The sequence below is a fragment of the Solanum verrucosum genome, unplaced genomic scaffold (assembly GCF_900185275.1).
Source record: "Solanum verrucosum unplaced genomic scaffold, falcon-dt-bn FXZP01000203.1, whole genome shotgun sequence".
NCBI classification, from domain to species: Eukaryota; Viridiplantae; Streptophyta; class Magnoliopsida; order Solanales; family Solanaceae; genus Solanum; species Solanum verrucosum.
In genome coordinates, this window is record NW_026020815.1 from 767,431 (window position 1) to 791,412 (window position 23,982).

A 23,982-nucleotide genomic window follows, 5' to 3' on the forward strand; every position below is an offset into this window, starting at 1 on the left:
ATATCGATATTTATTAAATATTTTTAAATATAAATAATTATTTTTAAAAATATCGACATTCCGTGATCGGTAAATTAACACTTCTTTTAAAAAAAATGATAAGCTCAAAACCCTAAAACCCTAAGTCATCTTTTTCTCTCCTAACCTCTCTCACTCCTCTCAACCCCGACCCACCCCCGACCGGCGGTCACGCCCCACCCATCCCCGACCGGCGTTGCAGGTCGAGCCACCCATCCCCGACCGACGCTGCAGGTCGCTCCACCTCGTTCAACAGCAACAGCAACAGCGCAGACCGGCGGCAGCAGCAGCGCGTGGCTGGCAGCTGCAATAGGTGGCCGGCAACAGAGGGAGTATACATCTGGTGGTTTGGGCTTAACTCCAAGGTATGCCTTTTTTTTTTTCTTTATACCTCTGATGTTTCATGAGTTCAAACTGTCTCATTTTTCCTAAAGATGATTTCTCCTGCAGTTGCAATATTGGTGAGGGAGGTATTGCTCTTGCTGAGGCCGTGCAATCAGGGAGGTTCAGCTCCTGATATTGCCGTAAAGGTTTGTATTAAAATAGGATATCATGTCCCATGAGAATATTGCTTTACTCTTATAGCCTGATGCTTCTATAATTAGAATCTCATTTATCCATCAACTATTACCAAGTTCAATCAATTATTGGGTGGGTATCATCGGGTGTGCTAGATGAAAATTGTTTACTGTTTAATGTTTGTATGCACTGCTTGTGAAGCAAAAATGAAAAAAAAAGAAATAGCTTAAGGAACAAATAGACTAGCATTTGTTTTCTTGAGTTTCTCTCTTCCAATTTGTGTTTGAGTGAAATGATGGATTTTGCTGGCCTTGACCAATTTGGGATTTATTGAATCTTTTTCTAGGGTTGAAAGGGTTGATTTTGCGGACTAGGCAACTGAGGAAGCTCAACATCTAAAAAAGTTGATACAAGCTTCTTTCATCAAAGTAGGAGATAAGGTTTGGTATTTCTAAATTTTATAATGTGTTTGTGTCCATCTAGTATTGATACTTAGCTTTAATTTTGTGATAATTTGTTTGTCCATCGAGTGTTTGTTTAGCATAAGTACCAACACTAGTTGATGACAAAATTGATTTTCTTTCAAGATCGATTTGTGTCCATCTAGTGTTGACACGTTTCTTTAATTTAGAAATAATATATTTGTTAAGTATAAGTACCAGCACTAGTTGATCCTATTGATGACAAATTGATTTTCTTGCAAGATCGATATGTGTCCATCTAGTGTTGATACTAAACTTTAATTTAGGAATAATGTGTTTCTTAAGCATAAGTACCAACAATAGTTGATCCTATTGATGACAAAATTGATTTTCTTTCAAAATCGATTTGTGTCCATCTAGTGTTGATATTAAGCTTTAATTTAGTAATAATGTGTTTGTTAAGCATAAGTACCAACAGTAGTTGATCCTATTGATGACAAAATTGATTTTCCTGCAAGATCGATTTGTGTCCATCTAGTGTTGACACTTAACTTTAAATTTAGAAATAATGTGTTTGTTAAGCATAAGTATCAACAATAGTTGATCCTATTGATGATAAAATTGATTTTCCTGCAAGATCGATTTGTGTCCATCTAGTGTTGACACTTAACTTTAAATTTAGAAATAATATATTCGTTAAGTATAAGTACCAACACTAGTTGATCCTATTGATGACAAAATTGATTTTCTTGCAAGATCGATTTGTGTCCATCTAGTGTTGATACTAAGCTTTAATTTAGGAATAATGTGTTTCTTAAGCATAAGTACCAACACTAGTTGATCCTATTGATGACAAAATTTATTTTCTTGCAAGATCGATTTGTGTCCATCTAGTGTTGATATTAAGCTTTAATTTAGGAATAATGTGTTTCTTAAGCATAAGTACCAACACTAGTTGATCTTATTGATGACAAGATTGATTTTCTTGCAAGATCTTTGTGTCCATCTAGTTTTGACACTTGACTTTAAATTTAGTTTTGAGTTGTTTAGTTGGTGGATTTAGTTGTTGGAATTAAGTCAAAACTAAACTAGTTAAAGTTATAAAGTTGTTAAGTTGTTTAAATAAGTTCAAATAAATAATATGGTTTAGTTGGCGGATTTAGTGTTGGAATTAAGTCAAAACTAAACTAGTTAAAGTTAAAAAGTTGTTTAAATAAGTTAAAATAAATAATGTGGTTTAGTTGGTTGTTTTGGTCATTCATGAGATGAATAACCTTGTAATGCTCTAATAACATTTCTTGACTAATGGCATGAATTAATCCACTTTTACCCTTTACTCAACTATGGTTTATTCTCCACCAGTGGAGACACGTTTTGCGGGAATTGGTTAGTTAACTAACTATGGTTTAAAAATTTGGAAGCATCTGGAATAATGGATTTACAACCGTTAGGTTATAAATGAACGGTTAGGATAAATTGAAGATGGTGACGTGGAGGTATTTGATTAGAAAATGACGTGGCATGGTCAATGGAATGTGTGAATTTCCCAAAATATCCCTTATGAGGACCACAAAGATATTTTTACCTTTTACTTGGAGTTAAAAATTGAATTTTATTAGATTAATTAAATTAAGTTGATATTATTATGTTATGATTTAATTATTATTTTTTCTCACTAGTCTTTATAAAAATAATCTGATGTTATTATCTAAATAATGTTAGAAAAAAATTTATTTCAGTGTTCTTGACTTCTGGTGTGAAGATTGACTAAGATATTGTCCAGATTCTTTTATTGAATATCAACGTGAAAAGAATGTGTCTAAATTCTTTTTCTAGAAGTTATTGTGTTCAATATAATAAATAAGTTTTTATTTATGATTTATTGAGATAATTTTATCTATATATTATCAGAGGAAAATTAAATAGTATCTTAAAAGAAAGAGACTTTGTTGTCAAGTAATTAACTAAATTTATTTTTGAAGATTAGTGTAAAAGAAATGTCTTCATTGACTAAGACATTGTCTAGATTCTTTCACTGAATAACAATGTAAAGAAAATGTGTCTAAATTCTTTTTCTAGAAAGTTAATGTCTAATATCATAAACAAGTTTTTATTTATGACTTATCTTTACCAATAATTTGATATTATCTTAATAATGTTAAAAGAAAATGCGAATAGTATCCCTATTTATTAAGAAATTAAGAAATTTTATTTTTTTGGATATTAGTGTGGAGGAGATGTCCAGTCATTTCTTTTAACAAGATTTAGTGAAAAGTTTTATTATAATAAACATAAATCTTGTTAAAAATAGCGAGATATCTATTCGCGTCTCAACCAAAGGGCGGCAAAATGAGCAGCAAGTTGGCAGTAAAAATAAAGTATTACAACTAATTCTCAAAGTCTTATCTATCTATCTAAAATAAAGAATCTCAAACTATTTACAGAAACAGTATATTGGGGGATATTATAAGATTTTGTTATAATTATTATTATAAAAAAATTAGTGCAACATTTAAATAATAAGATACTGGCTATGGGTAGTACATCAACTTTAATATAAACTGCAAGAAGTATATAATATACTATATATTAAACTCGATTCCTTGGATTTAGTCAAATTAACAATAAAGGTTATTAATTTCCTTTTCGTCAGACCTATTAAACAGCTAGTAATAGGTTGATTTAAAAACTTTACAACATTGTTTTCTTTGTCTCAAATTATTTATCGTGTTTCTTAAACTGATATAATGTACATCTCAAAAAAATATTAAAATATAATTATAATTTTATCCTCATTAAGTCTTAAAATATTATTTTTCATTAAAATATTTACATTATTAAAATATGAATCACGATAGATAATTTGAGATGGGCAGTATATCAGTTTAAAGCTTTTCTTTACAATTTTTATTCTTTTGGGTGAAACAAATGTCACAACTACTGAAAAATAATTAAAAGTACCTAACAGTGTGAAGAATTAAAGATCTTGAAAATTTGGGAGTTGTTTATGTGTTTTTATTGTTCTTACGGAAGAAGAAGCAAAAAGAGTACATTTGATCCAAAAACTTCAATCGAAAAGTGTCACATTGTTTGGGATGTAAAAATAGTTTTGCAAAATCGGAGTTAAAAAAAGTGGCATGAATGAGCCTTTTCTTTAACAACAATGACAAAGATGAGTCAAATGAGCTTTTTCTGAAAGTTTAATCGTTTTCTCCTCTTAAAAATTATCTTTCTCCAAATTGTTGAGATTTTTTCTTGTTTATTACTTATTCTTTTTCCACTATCATTGCCATATAAACAGGATAAAATTATTTACAACTTTATATTATTTAAAATGTGTATTATTAATTTTATTATATGATCAGATTCAGTATTATCGTAGCTACACAATTTGTGGAGGGCCATCTCTTTTTGGAGTATTTTAATTTTTTGTACCCCACATTTGCCCCTAGTACAACAACTCCTTGTGCCGTTAATACTGATATAAACGTCAAAATAAAAATGATAGGTTAAAATTAAAGTTATTTATGAAGTGGCTAAATATACAAATTATTATAAATTAATGGCTATATCTTAAACAGGGTCCAAAGAGTGGCTAATAAATGCATCACCTTCTTCCTTAAGTTCCTGCTAAAACCCTAGGCGCCATATTTCTCTGCAACATCAAACTCTTCACAATTTTTTCTTTCTGAATCTCTAATTAACGCAAACTCTTATTGGCTGAATAATCTTCTAGCGATAAGTTTGAGTTTTGCTAATTACTTTGTGAATTTGTTTAATCATCCTTGTCTCTATTGTTGATTTGATTTCTTCTCATACTGGTGTTTTTGTTGGTGGTTGTAGGTTAATAAAGCAGTTTAAGAATGATAGCAGCTATTTCATGGGTTCCCAAAGGGGTTGCAAAGTCTGTACCAGCTGAGGCTGATCCACCTTCAAAGGAGGAAATTGAACAGATTTTGAAGAGTGGTCTTTTTGATAAACGGTACGTGTTAATTTTTTCATAATGTTTTTCCCCAATATCTGAAAGTGGTGAGAACCCAAGTTGAGGAGCCTAGAATGTAGGCAGAACTTATCATTACCTCGTGAAGGTAGAGAGGGTGTTTCCGAATAATGCATAATTGTTAGTACCAATTAAATCAGTTCTGCTGAAACGGCTAGGCTAAATATCAACCTGTTTCAGTGAGTTTGAGTGAGCATTATCAGAATGAATTAACCGTTCAGGTGGTGTATTGCATGTTATTTGATTCGGCAACACTGATGCTTTTCTCATATCATAGAATTCACAGAGAAAAGCTTTTTGCTGTGGGTAACACTCTGTTTGGATAGTTGTTATGTATTGTTTTATAATGTGTTGTGTTGTATTGCTTAAATGAATACAATGTTTGGATAGATTCTATTGTTCTTACCTACATAACGTCACACATCAATGATTTGGAAGATGAACCTACAAGAAAAGTAGGATACAAGATAGAGCGAACAACTACAACATATTCTGTGTAATTCCGCAAAGTGGGGGTATGGGGAGGGTAGATTGTACGCAGGTGTGACCTTTAGCTCAAAGGTAGAATGATTGTTTCCGGTAGACCTTCGATTCAAGATACAAACAGTCTAGAAAAAGAACGGTAGACCTTCGATTCAAGATACAAACAGTCTAGAAAAAGAAGTAGTAGAAATAACGGAAATAACAGACAGTAATAAAACAACATATAGTAGGGAAGAGGATAAAATCAGGTTATTAAATAATAAGTAGTGATATAATGAGAAGAAAAAATTAAGCTAACTACTTGATCACACCAAATCGGTCATTACACGTAATGGTACTTTTCGTCGTTACCTAACGATAGATTTAATGATACAATTTAATAAAATTTAAGTAACAATCAGAACAAATATTGTATTAAACTAACATTACAATACAATACAATGGGTAGCAACCATCCAAACGAGGTGTAAATGTAATTAACATTGACTGATTAAAAACCTATATTTCTTGGAATTAAACTTGATACTTACGTTCTGTGTAATCTTTACTTTGCCCTACTCTTGAAAGTCTGTTTCTTTACTCCCCTTCCAGTGAAGAGAGTGATGATGAGGAGGCCGAAGAAGATATGAATGTTGATGAATCTGAGGAAAATGAGGATGATGAAGTTGCTATTGCATTAGCTGCTGCTGATGCACTTGGAAAGGCTACGCAAGTTTCTTCTGCAGGAACCGATGACATAATAGATGGTTTAAAGGAACTGGACATGGACAACTATGATGAAGAGGAGGAGGGTAAATTTAGTGCATTGACTCATATGTTGATTTGGGTTGAACATAGTTTTTTTTTTTAATATCTTATGTACTGGCAGTATTTTTTATATTCAACTCTTTTTGATAAGATAAATATTTTTCATATTGATTTTTCCCAAGCCTAGTTTATATCAATTTTTATTTGGAAAACTATTCCTAACTTTTCTCTCTTTTTGCATGATGTTTGACATTGTCAGGAATTGAGCTTTTTGGTTCAGGACTCAAAGACTTGTACTACGCAAGTAATGACATGGACCCATATCTCAAGGATAAGGTTGTACTATGATCAATTTGTTGTTTCATCATGTTTTATCCGTTCAAGTATTACTAACTCAGAAAATTATTCTTTCAGGACAATGACTCTGAAGAAGATGATGACATGATAATAAGACCTGATGATTTTGTTATAGTTTGTGCAAGCAATGAGGATGATGTTAGTCATCTCGAGGCAAGTAGAACTTACTTCACGACTCAACGACTTGATAATACTTCCATCTGTATGGTCCAGGTAGTTTCATTTTGACTGCCCTTTGATTTGTGGCTCTGATCTGTGCCAACAGATAATGATTTTGGAAGATCTATCAGATGCTGAAACAAACATGTATGTTCACCATGCTCTTATTATACCTGCATTTCCTCTCTGCACAGCATGGCTTGATTGCCCTATTAAAGGCGGGGAGAGAGGTATGGTTCTGCTTGAACATATGTCACCTTTGAAAGCAACTTTTCATTTACTCATGTTAATAAATGAATTATACGTTGATAGGTAACTTCATAGCTGTGGGTTCAATGGAACCAGCAATTGAAATTTGGGACATTGACATAGTAAGTGACTCTACATTGACTCTACACTGATGTTAACTTTAACTTTTATAAAAAAAAAAGTGACTCTACACTGATGTTTATGAATTCCTGAGTCACTACTGATCATATCTCACTGTCCTCTTTTCTCTGTAGATAGATGAGGTGCAACCATCTGTTATTTTAGGTGGCATCGCTGATATAAAGAGAAAGGGAAAAAAGGTAATTTAAGCAATTTGACCTTTCTATTCTTTGCTCCAATTTCGATTGGAATGCTCTTGTATGCTAGGTCAGCTTGTGCAGCTGAAATTTATTCTAGATGTTAAAGCCTAAAGGTAGGAAATACGTCAAGATTTTCATTGGTCATTCTCCATGTCATTGTGAACTAGTTTCCGGAGACTTCTATTTGGAATAAAGTAGTAGGCTACTGCAAACTTATAGAATCAACTAAAAAAAATGAAACAATAGTAGGCTATGGCATTTTGCAATCGAAGATGGTCAGTGTGCTCAGGTTTATGTCTCCTCTAGTGCCGATTGTCCCTCTTACTTCATACATGTGCGACATGCCAGATCTTCAATAATAGGTTTGTACTTTGTTGCTTGATATTCTGGAGTAGGAACTATTTACATTAGTTATCTTACAGACTCTAATTTATGGCCATTTGAGCAACCTGAGGTGGTACCCTACAAGGAGCTTTAGGTTTGTACCAACAAGTCAAGTAGCTACCTTAACGGGTTTGGACTTCTGGTCAACTGGCATGTTCTTGTTTAACTTACTCTCCATGCCGCTACCCTATTTACTGCAACATACCGTACATGGCAGGCATATTGTGACTATCATTGTTCATAATCTCAGTACCTTCTTTTGGTTAAAGCACCAGCTTTTATGTGAACCTCCCCCATCTGTCCTTGTGGGCATTGGCAATGCTCTTTTTGAGTGACAGATAGACACGAGGTAGGAAGAGAGACTTATAGTAGTTTCTGCATTTGGAATTAAATTGTCATATTATTTGGTTTGAAGAGAAACTTACTCTAAACCACTATTTTGTTAGTCCGTCATGGAAACAGGCAAGTGAGAATTATTTAATGCACACCAAATATCAATTGCTGAAAAATCTCCCCCCCCCCAAAAAAAAAATGAAAATAAAATCAGGACCTTACTCTTTAAGAACATGAGAGAAGGCGAACGATTTGCCAGTTTTTATCATTTGCATGGTGGTCTTTACTGAGTATATGATAATTGTCTGAGAAAACTTACTTTTATGCTCCATTTACCTACTTTGCAAATTTTCTTGCAGAAATCTATCAAATACAAAAAGGATAGCCACAAGGATGCAGTACTTGGTCTTTCTTGGAACAAGGAATATAGGTATGGTAATTTGATTGATGAGTGTTTGATGTTTGTCAGTGCATCTCTTCGAGGCTTAGTCAAACTTTAGATCGTCTTATTCAACATTCTATGCAGGAATATACTTGCTAGTGCTAGTGCTGATCATACCGTCAAGGTTTGGGATGTGACTACCGAAGCCTGTAATCTCACTATGAATGACCATACTGACAAGGTAGAATTTAGAAAATTTAGCAGTTCTATAAACATCTCAGCGTGTTGTATCAGAACCCCAGTAACCTAGATAAAGTTAAAATATCTCATCTTTGCTAGAGTTTGGAATATTACTGACGAAAGTTGAATTACGTATAGAACATTAGACTAACTTGCTTACAAATTATTGAACGAAGTAGATTCATTGTCTTGCTATGTTTGACAGGTTCAAGCAGTTGCATGGAATCCATTTGCTCCACAGATTCTTCTGAGCGGGTCATTCGATCATACAGTTTGCTTGGTGATAGAACACTTCTCCTTTTTCCTTTTTTGCCCCCCTTTATTCTTGAAAGTTAGGACTGTGGATTAGTTTCTTACTTTAAGATGCTAATTAATGTTTCAACATGTCTTGCAGAAGGATGGGAGGAAACCCTCTCACAGTGGATTTAAGTTTTCAGTTGGTGCTGATGTTGAAAGCTTGGCTTGGGATCCGCATTCGGAGCATTCATTTGTGGTCAGTGCTTGCATCATGTTTGTTATTAATACAATCTGTGTTGAGGCTTTATTTGCTTTGGTATGCTACAGGATAATATAATTCTTCTGATTCTGATATGGGAATCATTAGTGGAGAGATTGTTAACGATTCTTAGCATTAGTATGAGAACTGAGGATGGGATTGGGGGTGGAATGTTATTGAAATTAAGTTTGACAACTAGTTTACTTTTCCCTCGTGCATATTAGTTTTATATTTTTTGCTTGTTGAACTTTTTGACATATATTATTTATTTAATACAGAAAATTGGAAGTATTTATCCGCCTCCAAGTCTCTATGGACTTAAATAAAAATAAACACTGGATAAATTCAAAACGCCGCATAATTATGTTTCCCCTTGGCTCAATCACTAAATTTCTGTACCTTATAACTGTATGGCATCTAAGCGTTTTTTGGGAAGGATGAATAAATTCATTTTAAAGTCAGGTCAGGAATCTCATTCTTGTTGTATATTAGATACTAAGAAATTGCTAACCAAATCAGAGTTCCTTAAAACTTTCAGGTCAGCTTGGAGAACGGTACCGTTACTAGTTTTGATATCCGTGCTGCTAGTTCTGCTTCGACTTCTGAGACAAAGCCAAGTTTCACCATCCATGCTCATGATAAAGCAGCGTCCTCGTTGTGCTTCAATCCTCTAGTCCCAAATGTAAGAGGGACTTTTTTTTTTTTTTTTGGGCTTTACCCTTATTTAATGTTTCCTTTTCAACATTTGTCTTCCTCACTTTGCTCGTGCATTGTTGGGCAGCTTCTTGCAACTGGCTCCACGGACAAGATGGTACGCTCTATCTGTCTCTGCTGCTTATTACCTAGTTTTGATATATTCCGTAGGATGAGAGCTATTTTGGTTATTAATTTGATAAATGTGCTGCAGGTTAAATTATGGGATTTGACCAACAATCAACCTTCTTGTATCGCATCTAGGAATCCGAAAGCTGTATGTGATTTTCAAATGTTTTGTGGTTCTAAAAAATTCAAGTTTGATGCTTATATTTCCTCAAACCTGTTATGAAAAAGGTTTTAGATTGTTGCTTAGACTCTTTTGTTTTATATTATTATCAGGGAGCCGTCTTCACTGTATCCTTCTCAGATGATTGCCCTTTTTTTCTTGCTATTGGTGGCTCTAAAGGAAAGTTGCAGGTGTGTTCTGTTCCTTTTGAAACTTTTGGTAACACAACATAAAGAGCTATTGGTTCTAATAAGCAATCTCTGCCAATTAATCAACAATTGAAGTTTCTGTGCTTTTGAGCTGAGAACGTTGTCTTTGCTTATCGTTTCCAGCTATGGGATATTTCGTCTGAAGATGCCGTGTTGAAGAAATATGGGAAATACGTTGCACAGAAAAAGCAGTCGCCCAAATTATAATGCAAATGTATTTATGGAGATATTGGTTCTGAGTTCTAAAAGTGAAAATATTGCCCCCCATTATTTACATGTGAACATGGAAAATTTTGCTGTTGCTGCACATTGCCTGGACCAAGTGAAAGAGGAAAGTGAAGAGTTTGGTGGAATCAAGATAGCTGTGTGTATTTTTTCTTGGACATAACCAACACGAGTTCATTGAACGTATCGTAATGGAGGGTAGAGTTATCTTGTACTTGTGTTGGTTGAAGGTATTAGATTTCCGATGATGTATTAGTTGACGTCTAGCTAGCTGTTCGAACACCATCATTATCTAGAAAAAGAAAATACATTTAAGATGTTGGTTGATTTTTTTATTTATCAAAGTCCAGGGTAAAATATGAAAGTAGGACAATCTGGTTCCATTTTTACATGGTTCCTTTTAGAGCCAAATATGAGGAAATGCATTACATATTGTTAATTACATAAGTATTTTTATACTCATTTGATTTAGTTCATTAGCTTCCAATATTCTTCACTTGTTTTGTTTTTGTCTATTCCTCTTAATATAATTGATTTCCTCCACAATCATAAATATATATTTTTATTAATTCATATTTGGTGTGTAATATTTATATTGAAATTTAACTGAATTCAAATTTATATATTGCAGAACTAATTTCTAGGAATGATACGTTTAATAAAAATTTTCATTCTCAAGAACTTGAATGTATGACATGATTAATAATTGACTAAATTCAAATTCATGTATTATAGGATGAATTTCTTAAAATGATACTTTCAATTTCTCAAGTGGATATATTTCTAACATATTTCTTAGACATTTATTCAAATCTTTATTATGTATAGTAGGAGAAATATTGTTGCTACTTAGATACATGAATAAATATAATTGCAATATATTTGTTATCTTATGATATAAAAGCTATTTCTATTTCTTCCACCCCATAGAAAATAGAAGATTAATAAAAGGTGAAGGGTAAAATGATAAAAGAAAGGATCTCAACGTTCCAAGCTACGATCTAACAATCCCCTAATCTAGGTTAGGGCGAAAACTTCAAAGTTTGTGAATGACACTACTAATCAGTAATGATAGAGGTGAGATGATATAAATTTTCGTTTTTTTTTTTCCTGATATAAAACATTTTTTTATAATAAATTTTACGTAACATGAATTTGAATTATTAGAGTCTTGAAACATTTCTTTTAATGAACTTTACATGGTGCAAATCCGACATGATATCCAAAAATGAATATTCAAACATCGAATGAAAAACGTAATTCTAGTCTAAAAGTAATCTATAAATTTTATGAATTCACCCTTTAAATTATAAATTCATATTACAATTTTAGTGAATTAAAATTATGATTTTAGACAAATTCGTTAACATAAAGCTGAATCGGTCCCTGACATTAGTCATCACATGAAAATGTTGTTACATGTGATAGAACATAAATTATTGATTAATGATAATGACAAATGACAATATTAACCTTCATTGACTCATAGTAGAGGAATAAATTACAAAATTATTTGCAGAAAAAGATGAACAATTTGATTATTATAAACTTCGTATATATTTTTGTGAAATCGATCTTTTTTTATAAAGTTTGTTTCTCCGACAACTAACAACTTGTTTTGTTTGACAGTTAAATTTGATTAAATTATATTGGTAAATTCATTGGCATGTAACAACAGACACATATATTTAACATGATTCGGTAAGCCGACCTACATCCACGAGAAAAGAGCAATTCACAATATATAGGAGGCTTTAAAGTTCTATCTAAGGAAAAAATTTGTGAGACACAACAAACATCTAACTAGCACAAACTTTTTTGCTTTATAACTAGCCTAAGACCAAAATTTTAGTACTCCCACTATATTTCAAAATACAAATTCTAGTGCATATATATATATATATATATATATATATATATATATATATTTTCCCACCTGAAGTCTGGAGTCCGCATTGAAGTTCTGACTAAATCCGAATCACGCACTTAAATCCGAAACTTTTGAATAAGGATGGAACAATTCCGTCATGGCACCACAACCCATGTTGGTGCATGCTATAATATATATATGGTCACATGATTTGACAAGCATTAGGATTTTCATCACTAAACATCGATGTGAGCCTTTGAGTAGGGGTATTTGGTGTTTGAAAAGCTTGTGGAACATCCCTTACATAGCCAGAGGGTGCCTTTTTGTCATATGCACCTATTGCATATGGATATGACACCAAATTATATTCAACATATGGCCAAAATTCTGCCTTTTTTCCTGTATTTTGCACCCTTTTTAACACCTTTTTTGGTTCAATATAACCACTTACTGTTACTTTGCTTTGCTTTCTACTTACATCCACTGATTTCACACCTAAACACAAATAATTCAACAATAAAAATGATCAAAATCAAGTTATGTATAAATGATTATTGTCTATAAAATGAGATTAGTAATATGGAAAATACATATATGTATATACAAGTCTTGGTACCTATTTCAATATTAAATTAAATATATTGATGTAGTTGTAAATTAATAAATTTATCCATGACCAGAATGAAATTTGAGTGAAATAAGTGGAGATCTGAACTGACTGACGTTGTAGAATCAAGTATGATTGTGGTTGGGAGTGAGATGTCATTTTGCGATTGTAGAATAAGTACATGTAATTGAACGGTTTTAACGAAATTTATGATTTTATCATTGTTTGTGACTATATTCTACAATAAAAATAAGAAAAAAATATATGTAAAAGCCAAGATTAGTGAAAAATGAACCTTTAATAGATGAAACTGCATTAGTAACCTTCCTTTCACATCCATCACAATCCATTTTCACCTTAATTTCAACTGTCTGAAATAAAATTTATAGAAAAATAAATTAGTTCAAAAAATAATTAAAAGAAATTAAAATAAATAAAAACAAAAATTATTATATGTAGCATGCAAATTAAATTACCTGCATTGGTTTACGTTTGCTCTTCCTAATACTTGTAACCTCAAACATATCTGATATATGATCAATAATACCCATTTTATTTTTTCTTACAAAAATATTATTATAAGGAAGTATAGGTTAATTAATTATTGTTGAAGAATTTATAAGAAGCTTGATATAATATGCCAGTATTTATAGTACTAAATTTGTGAAAAAACACTTGAAGAGTTGTGAACAAGCTGTATTTGAAGAAATTATTTTAATATTTAAACTCAAGAAAATGACTTATGTCGGTTAATCATAGCATAATCACAAAAAAATAAATATCAAAGTTAACTTGGACAACTAGGCAAATTGGGGGTAATGATTGGAAACCCCAATTATTCAATTATAACAAAACGTTGTTGGTGTTATTTGAATTTCGAGAGTAAATAACAAAAAATTGATTAGAAATATTTTAATTTGTTAATTATAGTACTTTTTTTCTTTTTAATTCAAGAATATGACTTAATGGTCAAGATATAAGTTGAAAATCATGAGATTGCAGTTAGAAACAAAAATTACTATGTAACTTCTTTTTACTTGTTTTAGTACTGATGGACAGAGTAACCTCATTAATCATAAAAGATAACACATATATATTTCATACGTTAAATTTAGATGTACGTAAACTGACTTGAATATCACGAAAATATATTGAAAGTTTTAAAATTCATGTATGTGATGATTACTATCCTCTCTGTCAAGAACCAACGCGTTTAGGCTACTCGGTATATCATAGTTGTATACTTTGTAAACAAATTATGTAGCAATGATTTTCTTTTATCTGATGTGAAATAAATAAGATCCCTTCATTCTTAACGTATTTAGTTTATTCAAGTTTGAGCATATAAAATTTTATTAGTCGGGACAATGAGCTCTAAATACTATGCATAAATTAAATAAACATATAATTTCTCAAGACAATTTGCGTATACCTTAAATATTCTATAGGATATGTGTAATGTCCATAGCTCTATGTATCAAAATTTTCAGATAAATAAAAGAAATCACCTAAATTATTTTATTTTTATTGAAACTTGAATTTTAATCACTTACTTCATTGACCGTTAAGTCATATTTTTTTTATTTTTTTTGGATCAATCAATCAAACTAAAAAAATCTAACTTGTACAAGAAATCAACTAAAAACATATCATGTTGTATGCCAAGAGAAATTTGCTGCTAGACAAGGACATGCCTTTTCATACCAAAGTGCCAAGTTTTATTTTCTTCTATGTTAAGTCACTTCTAATTTGTATAGTTTTTGTTCACTAATGGTGATTGGGATTGTTGATTTTATATATTATTAATTATAAACTATAGTTCAAAAGATTCGTACAATCAATAACCAGCTAGCTAGAGCCCTTATTAAGAAAATATATAAACATACATAGTTATATTTCCATTAAAATTTCACAAGTTCAACCTTTTAAGGTTCTTAACATTGAATCGTTCGTACTATAAATTTATGTGTTCAAATCTATTAATTATTATACTGATCTACGTTAATAAAAATATTAGCTTTAGATGAATTAGATGCATGATGCAAATTTTGTGGACTATACCCAAATGAAGTGTAGGATTATACGATATGATTTGGCTACACTTAATAGGCTGAATTAATTTATTTATTTGAGACTAAAGTGATAATATTTTAGGAAATATGAGGATAATGTAGGTGGATAAGTATATAGTTTCTCCATTTATTTCAACAATATCTAAGCTCTCAAATAATTAATTTAGCTAACCCATTAATTATTGACACATCATATTGTATAATCCTACACTTCATTTGTGTATAGTCCACATAATTAAAAAAAAAAAACAAATATATATGTTGCCCATAAGTTGGGACAATTAAGCAAATGTGGCAGTTTATTCTTTTTTCTTTACTTATCTTTGTGTGTTTGATAGATGACTTATAGTTAGGAATATTAAATGATGTCCTGCAATTAAATAGACAAAAGTGGGGTATAATAAGGTTTTTATATACATAAATATCACATTTGTTAGTAATTATGAAAGGCACCAACATAGATTGTAGTGCAGCGGTGAGACTATTTTATCTTTAACTAAAAAATTCGAGTTTGACTTTTGAATATGGAAAAAAAATTGTTGGGAGCATCACCCTCGAAATAGATATTTAATAATATAATAGTCTAGTTATATATATATACACAAATTAGCACAGATATTATCATTATTTTATAAAGTTGTATTTAGCACTTTGGTCGTCCTGATCCAATAAAGTCTTTGTCTTAACGCTTGTTGGTGTTTATGCATTTTAAAGTTGTATTTCTTCCTTTTGTGTTGTGGAGGAGGATTACGAGAAGTGTGGAAAAATATTGTAGTGTGTAATGAGATTAGTGTTATGAAAGAACGAGCTAAGACGAAAAAAATATTTTAAGTTTCAACTAAATTACTATTCATAATTAAAAAAATTTATAAAGAAGGAAGATATTCTTTTAATGGAGTTTTGCACTCTTCAACTAATCTGATTGTTTGAGTTACATGACGTTGTTAGGTTATTATAACATGAAGGGGACAAAGCGTCTCAAATGTTCTATAACTATGCGAAATTGAACAAAAACACACACAATTGATAATTTGATCTAAAATTATTTGTGCCGTCGATAATTTGGATCAAACTATTAACGGTAAATATTTTTTTATTTTATTTTGCAAAACCCCTCCAATTTTCCCAGTTGTCCAAGTTAACTTTGATATTTTCTATATTCATGTTGTGATTAGCAGACATAAGTCATTTTCTTGAGTTAAAAAATGTTGGTTAGCTTGTAGACAACTCTTCAAGGTGTACTTTTTCATAACTTTAGTGCTATAAAATATAAATACTGACATTTTAAACCAAGCTTCTTATAAAATTTTCAACATTAATTTACTACATTCTCTCAAACAAGAAATAATAATATTATGGAAATAAAAAATAACATGGGAATAATTGATCACATATATGATATGTTTTGAGATTACAAGTACTAGGAAGAGCAAACGTAAACTAATGCAAGTAATTTAACTTTGCCTCTAGCAGATATCTATGTCCTCGAACTTTGGGTGTTCATATGTAGACACTTAAACGATATAAAGTTGAATAAATAGTGTTGACACCCAATTTTGACCCTCCCCAATACAAATTAATCATCGAGCTTCCTAAATTCTAAACGATTTGAAATAATTGGCTTTATAAAATTCAAAATAATTTTCAAGTCATGGTTAGTAGTTTTGTCATTTTTATAAATTTCGAAATAATAAATATGATATTTTATATAGTTATGTGTCTAATTAGTATATTTTATGAATGTTCGAAAATTGCCTCAAAATGATTTTAGTTTTATTTAAATATTTGGCTATTTGGTTTAAATTAATTAATAACTTATATTTCGAGTTAACTAAGTTTATAATTAAGTTAATTATTATATAATTATGTGTCTAATTAGTATATTTTATAAATATTTGAAAATCATATCAAAACATTTTTATTTCTTTTAGCTAAGTGTTTTACTAACTTAGTTTAATTTAAATCATAATTACGATTTTGAATTAATTAGTTCATGTTTAAACCAATTATGTTATTATCAAGTTAATTATTTTATTTTGTTAAGATTAAGAAGGTTGTTAATTGGTTAATATTAATTCATTCTATTTAATGGTTAACCAATTTCGTTCATATCAATTCAATTTGGTTACATCTTTAATCCACATGGTCTTATTCCTATTACAAGCATAGCCAACTCTTCTACCTCACTTTAAACCCATCAAAAGACCAAAATTTGGGCTTTTTCTTACCTATTTTCAGCAGGCCCAATCCTCACCCTTTATTCCTAGGCCCAATTTTCTTCTTCCCAATTCAATTGATCCCAATGACCCAATCCCCTTAACCCGTAACCCGGCCCAACCCTTCACCGACCCAACCCTTTTTTATTTCTCAAAAAAAAAAAAACGTTAACAACAACAATTAAAAATGCTCACAGGCGACGTACAGCAGCAGCAATTCAGTACTGTTCCGGCAGTATCGTTCCAGCGCCCTTTCCAGCCCAGAACCGTCCTTGGGGCTGCGAGATGATGCCACGTCGAGTCCCAAGGACGGAAGATCGATCCCAAGTTGTCCATTCTCCTTTCCTCTTCCGGAATGGAGCAAAATCTTCAGAAAAAGATCTTTCTCCGTAATGGGAAAAGAATTCGAATTTGAATTCAAGATGAGCCTTAAATTTTTTTATCGGTTTCCCTCCAAGAAATTGAAACCCTAATCCTTGTCTATATATACTCTCTTCTCCATTCACTGTAGGGTTGGAGATTTTGGGGGATTTTTTTTTTGGAGTTGAATTTTTTTTATGTTAGAGAAATCGTTAGAGAAGACAGGGGGGATTTTTAGTTGTTGAAAAAATACATATATAAATATAAGAATCCATACATAAAATCAGTAGATACATTCAGGCCAGAATCGACAGGAGATTGCTTTTGTGCATCGCTGCTTGCAAAGCCCGTCGGAATCTCGTCGTGGTATTGAAGTTGTTGTTCTTCTGCTCGTGGTCTTCGGTTTCGCTGCCCCTCTGAAGGTAACTCCTGATCTTAGTTTGTGTTTCAGTTAAGCTTAATATGTTGGTATGCTCGATGCTTGACTATCGATCTGTTTAAATGATAAAAATTTAATTTCGTTTTCGTGTTGAGGTTTAAGTCAGTAGTGTAGCTTTCTGCCTAGTTAATTGATTTTTTTTTAGCTTTTTCCTTCTCATGTAAGCTTGGTATTGTCTCTCGAGTATGATCATTTGCTTCTGGTCGTCGGTAGGAGTGGGGATTCTTCGTCATTTTTTTTACTATTGCAGTTCTTCTAGTCATGAATATGGTCTAGATATGTATATAGATGTTGGAGTGCTGGTTTCTGAGTGTCCTCCTACCTTCTTATCTCTCTTAGTATAGTCGTGATTGATTTCAAAGTGTCGTTCTAAGTCCTAGTTTGTTCTTGTTCATCGTGAATCTGTAATAATGAATGAGTATTTGACGCCGTGTCCTTCGTTCTTTCATCTCAAGTTGAAGGTACGAAGCAGGACATCAATATTTCAAATTATTGGTGTTTTATATTTGTTGCCTTGAATCTATAGCTGATTATTTCTACCTTGTTGATTCCCTTTCATGCTCTGTTTATTCGCAATATAGCTTGTATGTGACAAATTAGTCATGTTTCGCATTTGGTTTGAGATAAAAATCTTTTCAAAATATATTGGTGTCTTGTTCTTGTATGTGCTTTGAAGCACGAGTTGTGTGCTTTTCTTCTTTGTAATGATTTGCGGTGATTGAGTCTCATGTCAGAAATATTTTGGCCCTGCAAATTGAGTTTTAATTTGTTTGCGTCTGGCTATGAATGTGTGCTTCTGTATGCAAATTCGTGTTGAAGCTTACTACAATTCTCTGTATGCCCATGCTTGCCCTTTTTCTATTTTATTATTATTTATTCACTTGTTGTATTTTTTTATTTTACTTATTTGTTCATCCTTTTACTTTTTTTTTTTTAGTTCTGAAATTGCTAAAAAACAAAATAAAAAATAAATAAATAAATGAAAATCACATCTCTTATTCATTGCCAAATTCCAGCGAGCAGTAGCATTATTTGGCTAATTTTGCCTACTACTTTGTTCAACTTGCTTAAGCCTATTCTATATATGGATTTATTATTCTCTTTGCTAAGTTTCACATTGCATTTTTAATGACATGAACTTCAATGGTCTCCCCCATTTTGTTATTGAAAATTGTTTTCTTTGTCCGCATCTTTATCCAAGTGATTATGCTCAAATCCATTCCGCTTGATCACTGCTAATTTAATAGTTTAGTTATCATTATTATTTGATGTCTTACTCATCATGTGGGGATCAATTTAGTTTAAGTAAAAGTCCATTAAACATTGTATGCACATTTTGTCATCTTGCATTAATATGGGTGGTGAATTGATAGCATGCGTACTTTGCCTTATGTCATTTTTTATATGTCTTAGTCCTATTATATAGATTCAAGGTGTGCTCTATTTCTAATTTCTATCTTTGTTGTGTTCTTTTCTATGTATAAACCGGCTTCTCCCGAGTCTTTGAAGACTCTTTCTCCTTGCATTTCGTGAATTAGGCCTTAGAGGCCCAATTCTATAATTCATATTGGGTCAGCAGGTTCAGCGAAGCTAAATTACAGGGCTGGAAATTGGGTTTTGAGGTTTCGAGAAGCTAAAAATAGACTGATATACCTATTGTATACATCGATATACAGTCGGAAAATATGATATACAGGTCAAAACGTGAAGACACAGCTGAAAGTGCAGAAACACGAAATCCAAATAAAAATACAGAAATGAAAGTTCAAGAATCAGCAGTAGATATGTTGTATACACCAAATGTAAATGTACATTTGGTGTATCCAATGAAGATGGGAAAGGGCCAAAAGCCCAATAAATTGTTTTTTTTTTTTTTTTTGCAGATTTGAGAATTTGAGCCCAAGGCCCAAATTCAATTGTTTTCCCTTTGCTCTTACTTATATGTTTATCATGTTGACTAACCACTTGTTTAATTATGGTTCAACTTAATTAAATTCCCGAAGATGGCCATTTCTTTATATATATATATATATACAAATTAACTATTTTATACTTAGCTCTGTTTTTCTCATTAGTCTTGTCACTTTAAATTACTCCCCTTTAGGATGATCCCTCTTTAGTTTATTTCCCTTAAAAAAAATAACAATTAATAATAATAATAATAATAAAGTAATAGGATTTCTTATATTTATGTTCCATGCTTAGTTTTATTTTTAGTGATCCCGTCAACACTTGAAGTTTTTCCCTTTAAAAATTTTCTTTTAGCTATTCCCCCTTGATAAAAAATAATAAATAAATAAGTTTTTTTTTTTTACTTAGTTAAAATTTCATAATTAGTTAAAATGAATGAGTTCTTTTACTTTATTAAACTTTCAAAATTGGTCAAAGTTGTGTGTTCTTTACTTAGTTAAATTTTAAAAAATATTTAGTTAAAGTAAATGAGTTCTTTTACTTCGTTAAAATTTCAAAATTAATCAAAAATCATTTTGGTCAAATCGCCGGTCAACCGCAAGTTAGCGGACATTCCGAGGGCCTAATACCTTCTCGGAATGTACATTTGAACTCGAACCCGTTTTCAATTGATTTTGTCTATTTAAATCTTTTGAAAACCTTATAGTTTTTCTTGATTTTTACTAAAAAATTAAGTGGCGACTCTGTTCTTTTGAGAATTCGATTTGCTTAAATCATAAGTTTAATCGATTTTTCGAAAACTCAGTCATTTTCCTTATACTTATATTTTTAAAGTAAAACAAATAGACTATTGACAGATTGTGCTTCTATCTTCGAGCAAGTTAGACAAATATACATCTCCGGAGCTAAAGGAACTCTTGATCTTATTGCTCAACTCCACCGCCCTCTTCCACATCTCTTCCCCTTCCGTTGTATCCATAAAAATTTTGACAGATTTCGCGATTGATTATGATGTCACTAACTTGTGAGTCCAACTAAATAGTGAGATTTCAAATACAACTACAAACCATCGTATACAAATACAAATCAAACGAAGAATTGTTAGTTGTGAATTATACAAATATGGTGAATTATATGAACATGACTAATTATACAAACTCGAAGTCATCCTACGTAATTAATAGTTAATGTTAGTCGCGAATGGTAATTATAGGAAACAATAGATGTGATGAGTAATTAAGTAGTGAAAGTTTGTTTAACCGCGTAATTTTCTCTTAAAAATACCCCTCATATATAATTTTCCCTTAACAATTGCCCTTTACTATTACAAATATTCAATCTTTTAACGAAATTAGGAAATAATATATGTTGAATTTTACTTACATATATGACATTATTTTATTGGTCCATGTGGGTATTAGACTCGACCTATAAATAATCTGATTCATCTGAATTTGTTTGTTCGAAATTATTGGGGCTAGATTTTTATCGAATCATGAGAAATTATCTATTTTTTATTTTTCGTTATATTATGGGGTCAAAATTATTATCAAATCTACCTACATTAGAAATCGTCATTAGGAATGTTGAATTAACTTTCTTTTTGTTTGTTTTAGTAGTAATTTTGGTTTTGGTTTAAATTTTATTTGAGTTACTAATATAATGAAAATATTTTATTTATTTTATCGATCGCGGCCTTTTGCATTCAAAGAACGGATTAAAACAATAGTCGAATCGATTTGGACGATCTGCCGATTATAGCTTGACGGACTGACAATTCACATTCTTGATTTTTCTTTCCTATTCTTGTTAATTTTGTGGAGACTAGGAGGAATATATTAATTATTAGGCTTTAATTTTTAATTTGGGGAGAGGTTATTGTTGTATTTATAACCGTCATATATTAGTCTTGTTTGAGTACAATTAGGATTTCCATAAATTTCCTTAATTTTTCCTTCCTCAAGTAATCGCTGTTGATATATATAGGAATTGAGAATTAGTTAGTCATTTAAACTTACGATAAATATAATTTTAGGTGGTATAATCATATAATAGTCATTTATTTGAATAGATTGTATTTATTTGGAAGTCCATCGAAAGAGAAAGGCTCTGGTCACGGAGTGAGTGTTCGACTATTTGAGGCAAGTGGATTTCTAAACCCTTGTTAAGTGTATGGAATTCATGTATTTCCTTGTAATATGTGTTTAGGGGTAATGAAACTTGGTGATGGGTTGCCTTATCCACATTGATTAATTCTAATGATGAATAAGGGGTAATAAAAGGCAATGCGATTAATAGTTTGTGATGTGTTGAGAATGGTTTGAAAGGTTTGCTGAATCATTGTTGATGTTGTATTATGATTGTGTTGTTGTGAATTGTGCAATGTTATGAAAATGGTCATCTCCTCATTATTTGTGTGAACATGTCATTTGCATTGTTCTGAGACATGGTTGTGACAAGTGTTATGTGGATTGAGAAAGAATAAGAAATTAAAGAGGATGTACCATTTCGAGGGTCGTATCGAGCGCCGCGATGGATACTATATTTCGAGGGACGTATTGCGCGCCTCCATGGTTACTATTATCGAGGGTCGTATCGCGCGCCGCGATGGATGCATAGACAGATATGTCCCCCATGGGTCCCGGACTGAGAGACATCAGGTGTGTATCATTAGGTCAGACATGCATCACTATACTTGACATTGCATTTCATTGCATTACACTTCTTTATTATTGGTGAACTTGATCTTGTGTGTTGCTAATCTTGTGAGTGCCTTTCTGTGGAACTTGTGACTGATGAATATTGAGCATGTTGTAGAAGATATGTAATTGTTAGAGTGTTGTTGTTGAGGATATGAAACTGTTGTTGTTAAGGATATGAAATTGTTAGAGTGTTGTATTGAGCTATGTGCTTTATAAACTGTGAACTGTTATGTTGGACAGGTTTTATGCAGGTTGTAGTTGTGGAGGTAGTAATTGATAAACATTGAGCTTGTTGTTGAGAATATATGATTGTTAGAATGTTGTTGTTGAGATATATTCTTGTAAATTGTGAACTATTAGGTTGGGCTAGTTTTATGCAGATTGTGTTGTGAAGGTTTGGTTGGGGTGTAAGGAATACTCGTATTCTATCCCTTAGCTCGTGTTTAGAGGTTTACTTGCTGAGTACCATGTGGTTTGGTACTCACCCCTTGCTACTACAATTTTTTTGTAGGTTACTAGCCTGGACCTTTGTGATATTTTCTCTTCTTCTTGTCCGAGGCTACCTGTGGAGGTTTGTGAGGTAGCTGCTTTTCATTTTAGCGGACCTTCTTTCTTCTTAATTATGATCTTGTTCTATTCTAGAAACAAGGTCATTTGAGACTTATATTTCTTTTGAATCAATTGTAATATTTTAGAGGCTTGTACACGTGACAATCAGATTTTGGGGGTATTATTTTAGTTGATTATGAATTTTTCCGCATTATATTGTAATGGTTGAGTTTTACGCTGACTGGTTTTGGTGAGATAAGACGAGTGCCATCACGCCCATTTTGGGGTCGTGACAAAATGATATCAAAGCCCTAGGTTCATAGGTCTCACGTGTGTACAAGCTGAGTCTAAGTAGAGTCTCGAGGATCGATACGGAGACGTCTGTACTTATCTTCGAGAGGCTATAGTGACTATTAGGAAAAATCTTCACCTTTTGAATCTCTGTCGTGCATTCTTTATCTATTCAGATTGGTATCGCTTCATTCCACTCTCTCTGTATTATGTGATGACTCGTGCGTAGTTCCTTATGTGGGTATTTGGTGTGTTGTGTTGTCTTGGATGTTAGATTTGTTGCATATATGGAAGTGATTGGTTTATAGGATTGATGTGTTGTCAGATTTGGAATGTTCAACGACTCGAATAGATTGAGTTAGGTGATGACTTGACGAAACATTTTGAGGATATTTGGAGGATTAGGTTGAACATTGGTTTAAGGGACTTCATGATCATTT

The 23,982-nt window shown here is 31.8% G+C and overlaps 2 protein-coding genes across 2 annotated transcripts; one reads left to right on the top strand and one right to left on the bottom strand.

Annotated features, from left to right (window-relative positions):
* Positions 1-206: 206 nt before the first annotated feature.
* Positions 207-10,814, top strand: LOC125813406 (uncharacterized WD repeat-containing protein C17D11.16-like). Its single transcript, XM_049492909.1, has 18 exons — positions 207-383; positions 469-548; positions 4,803-4,941; positions 6,034-6,233; positions 6,449-6,525; positions 6,604-6,699; positions 6,812-6,935; positions 7,018-7,076; positions 7,209-7,274; positions 8,351-8,421; positions 8,518-8,614; positions 8,819-8,893; positions 9,008-9,106; positions 9,648-9,791; positions 9,891-9,920; positions 10,017-10,079; positions 10,205-10,282; positions 10,424-10,814. Exons 3-18 carry the CDS (start codon positions 4,823-4,825, stop codon positions 10,505-10,507), a joined length of 1,482 nt encoding a protein of 493 aa, XP_049348866.1. The 5' UTR covers positions 207-383; positions 469-548; positions 4,803-4,822; the 3' UTR covers positions 10,508-10,814.
* A 1,464-nt stretch (positions 10,815-12,278) lies between these two features.
* LOC125813403 (heavy metal-associated isoprenylated plant protein 20-like) lies at positions 12,279-13,623 on the bottom strand. The gene is made up of 3 exons (XM_049492906.1): positions 13,479-13,623; positions 13,298-13,373; positions 12,279-12,890 (listed from the first exon to the last, which is right to left on the bottom strand). Exons 1-3 carry the CDS (start codon positions 13,551-13,553, stop codon positions 12,598-12,600), a joined length of 444 nt encoding a protein of 147 aa, XP_049348863.1. The 5' UTR covers positions 13,554-13,623; the 3' UTR covers positions 12,279-12,597.
* Positions 13,624-23,982: the final 10,359 nt, after the last annotated feature.

What these genes read in the sequence shown, in the direction of transcription:
- LOC125813403 (XM_049492906.1), bottom strand. Translation starts at nt 13,553, where the DNA reads ATGGGTATTATTGATCATATATCAGATATGTTTGAGGTTACAAGTATT. An exon ending in GCAAACGTAAACCAATGCAG is followed by an intron (nt 13,374 to 13,478) that starts GTAATTTAATTT and finishes ATTTTATTTCAG; the next exon opens with ACAGTTGAAATTAAGGTGAA. An exon ending in TGCAGTTTCATCTATTAAAG is followed by an intron (nt 12,891 to 13,297) that starts GTTCATTTTTCA and finishes ATTTGTGTTTAG; the next exon opens with GTGTGAAATCAGTGGATGTA.
- LOC125813406 (XM_049492909.1), top strand. Translation starts at nt 4,823, where the DNA reads ATGATAGCAGCTATTTCATGGGTTCCCAAAGGGGTTGCAAAGTCTGTA. An exon ending in ATGATGTTAGTCATCTCGAG is followed by an intron (nt 6,700 to 6,811) that starts GCAAGTAGAACT and finishes CTGTGCCAACAG; the next exon opens with ATAATGATTTTGGAAGATCT. An exon ending in GCTCTAAAGGAAAGTTGCAG is followed by an intron (nt 10,283 to 10,423) that starts GTGTGTTCTGTT and finishes TATCGTTTCCAG; the next exon opens with CTATGGGATATTTCGTCTGA.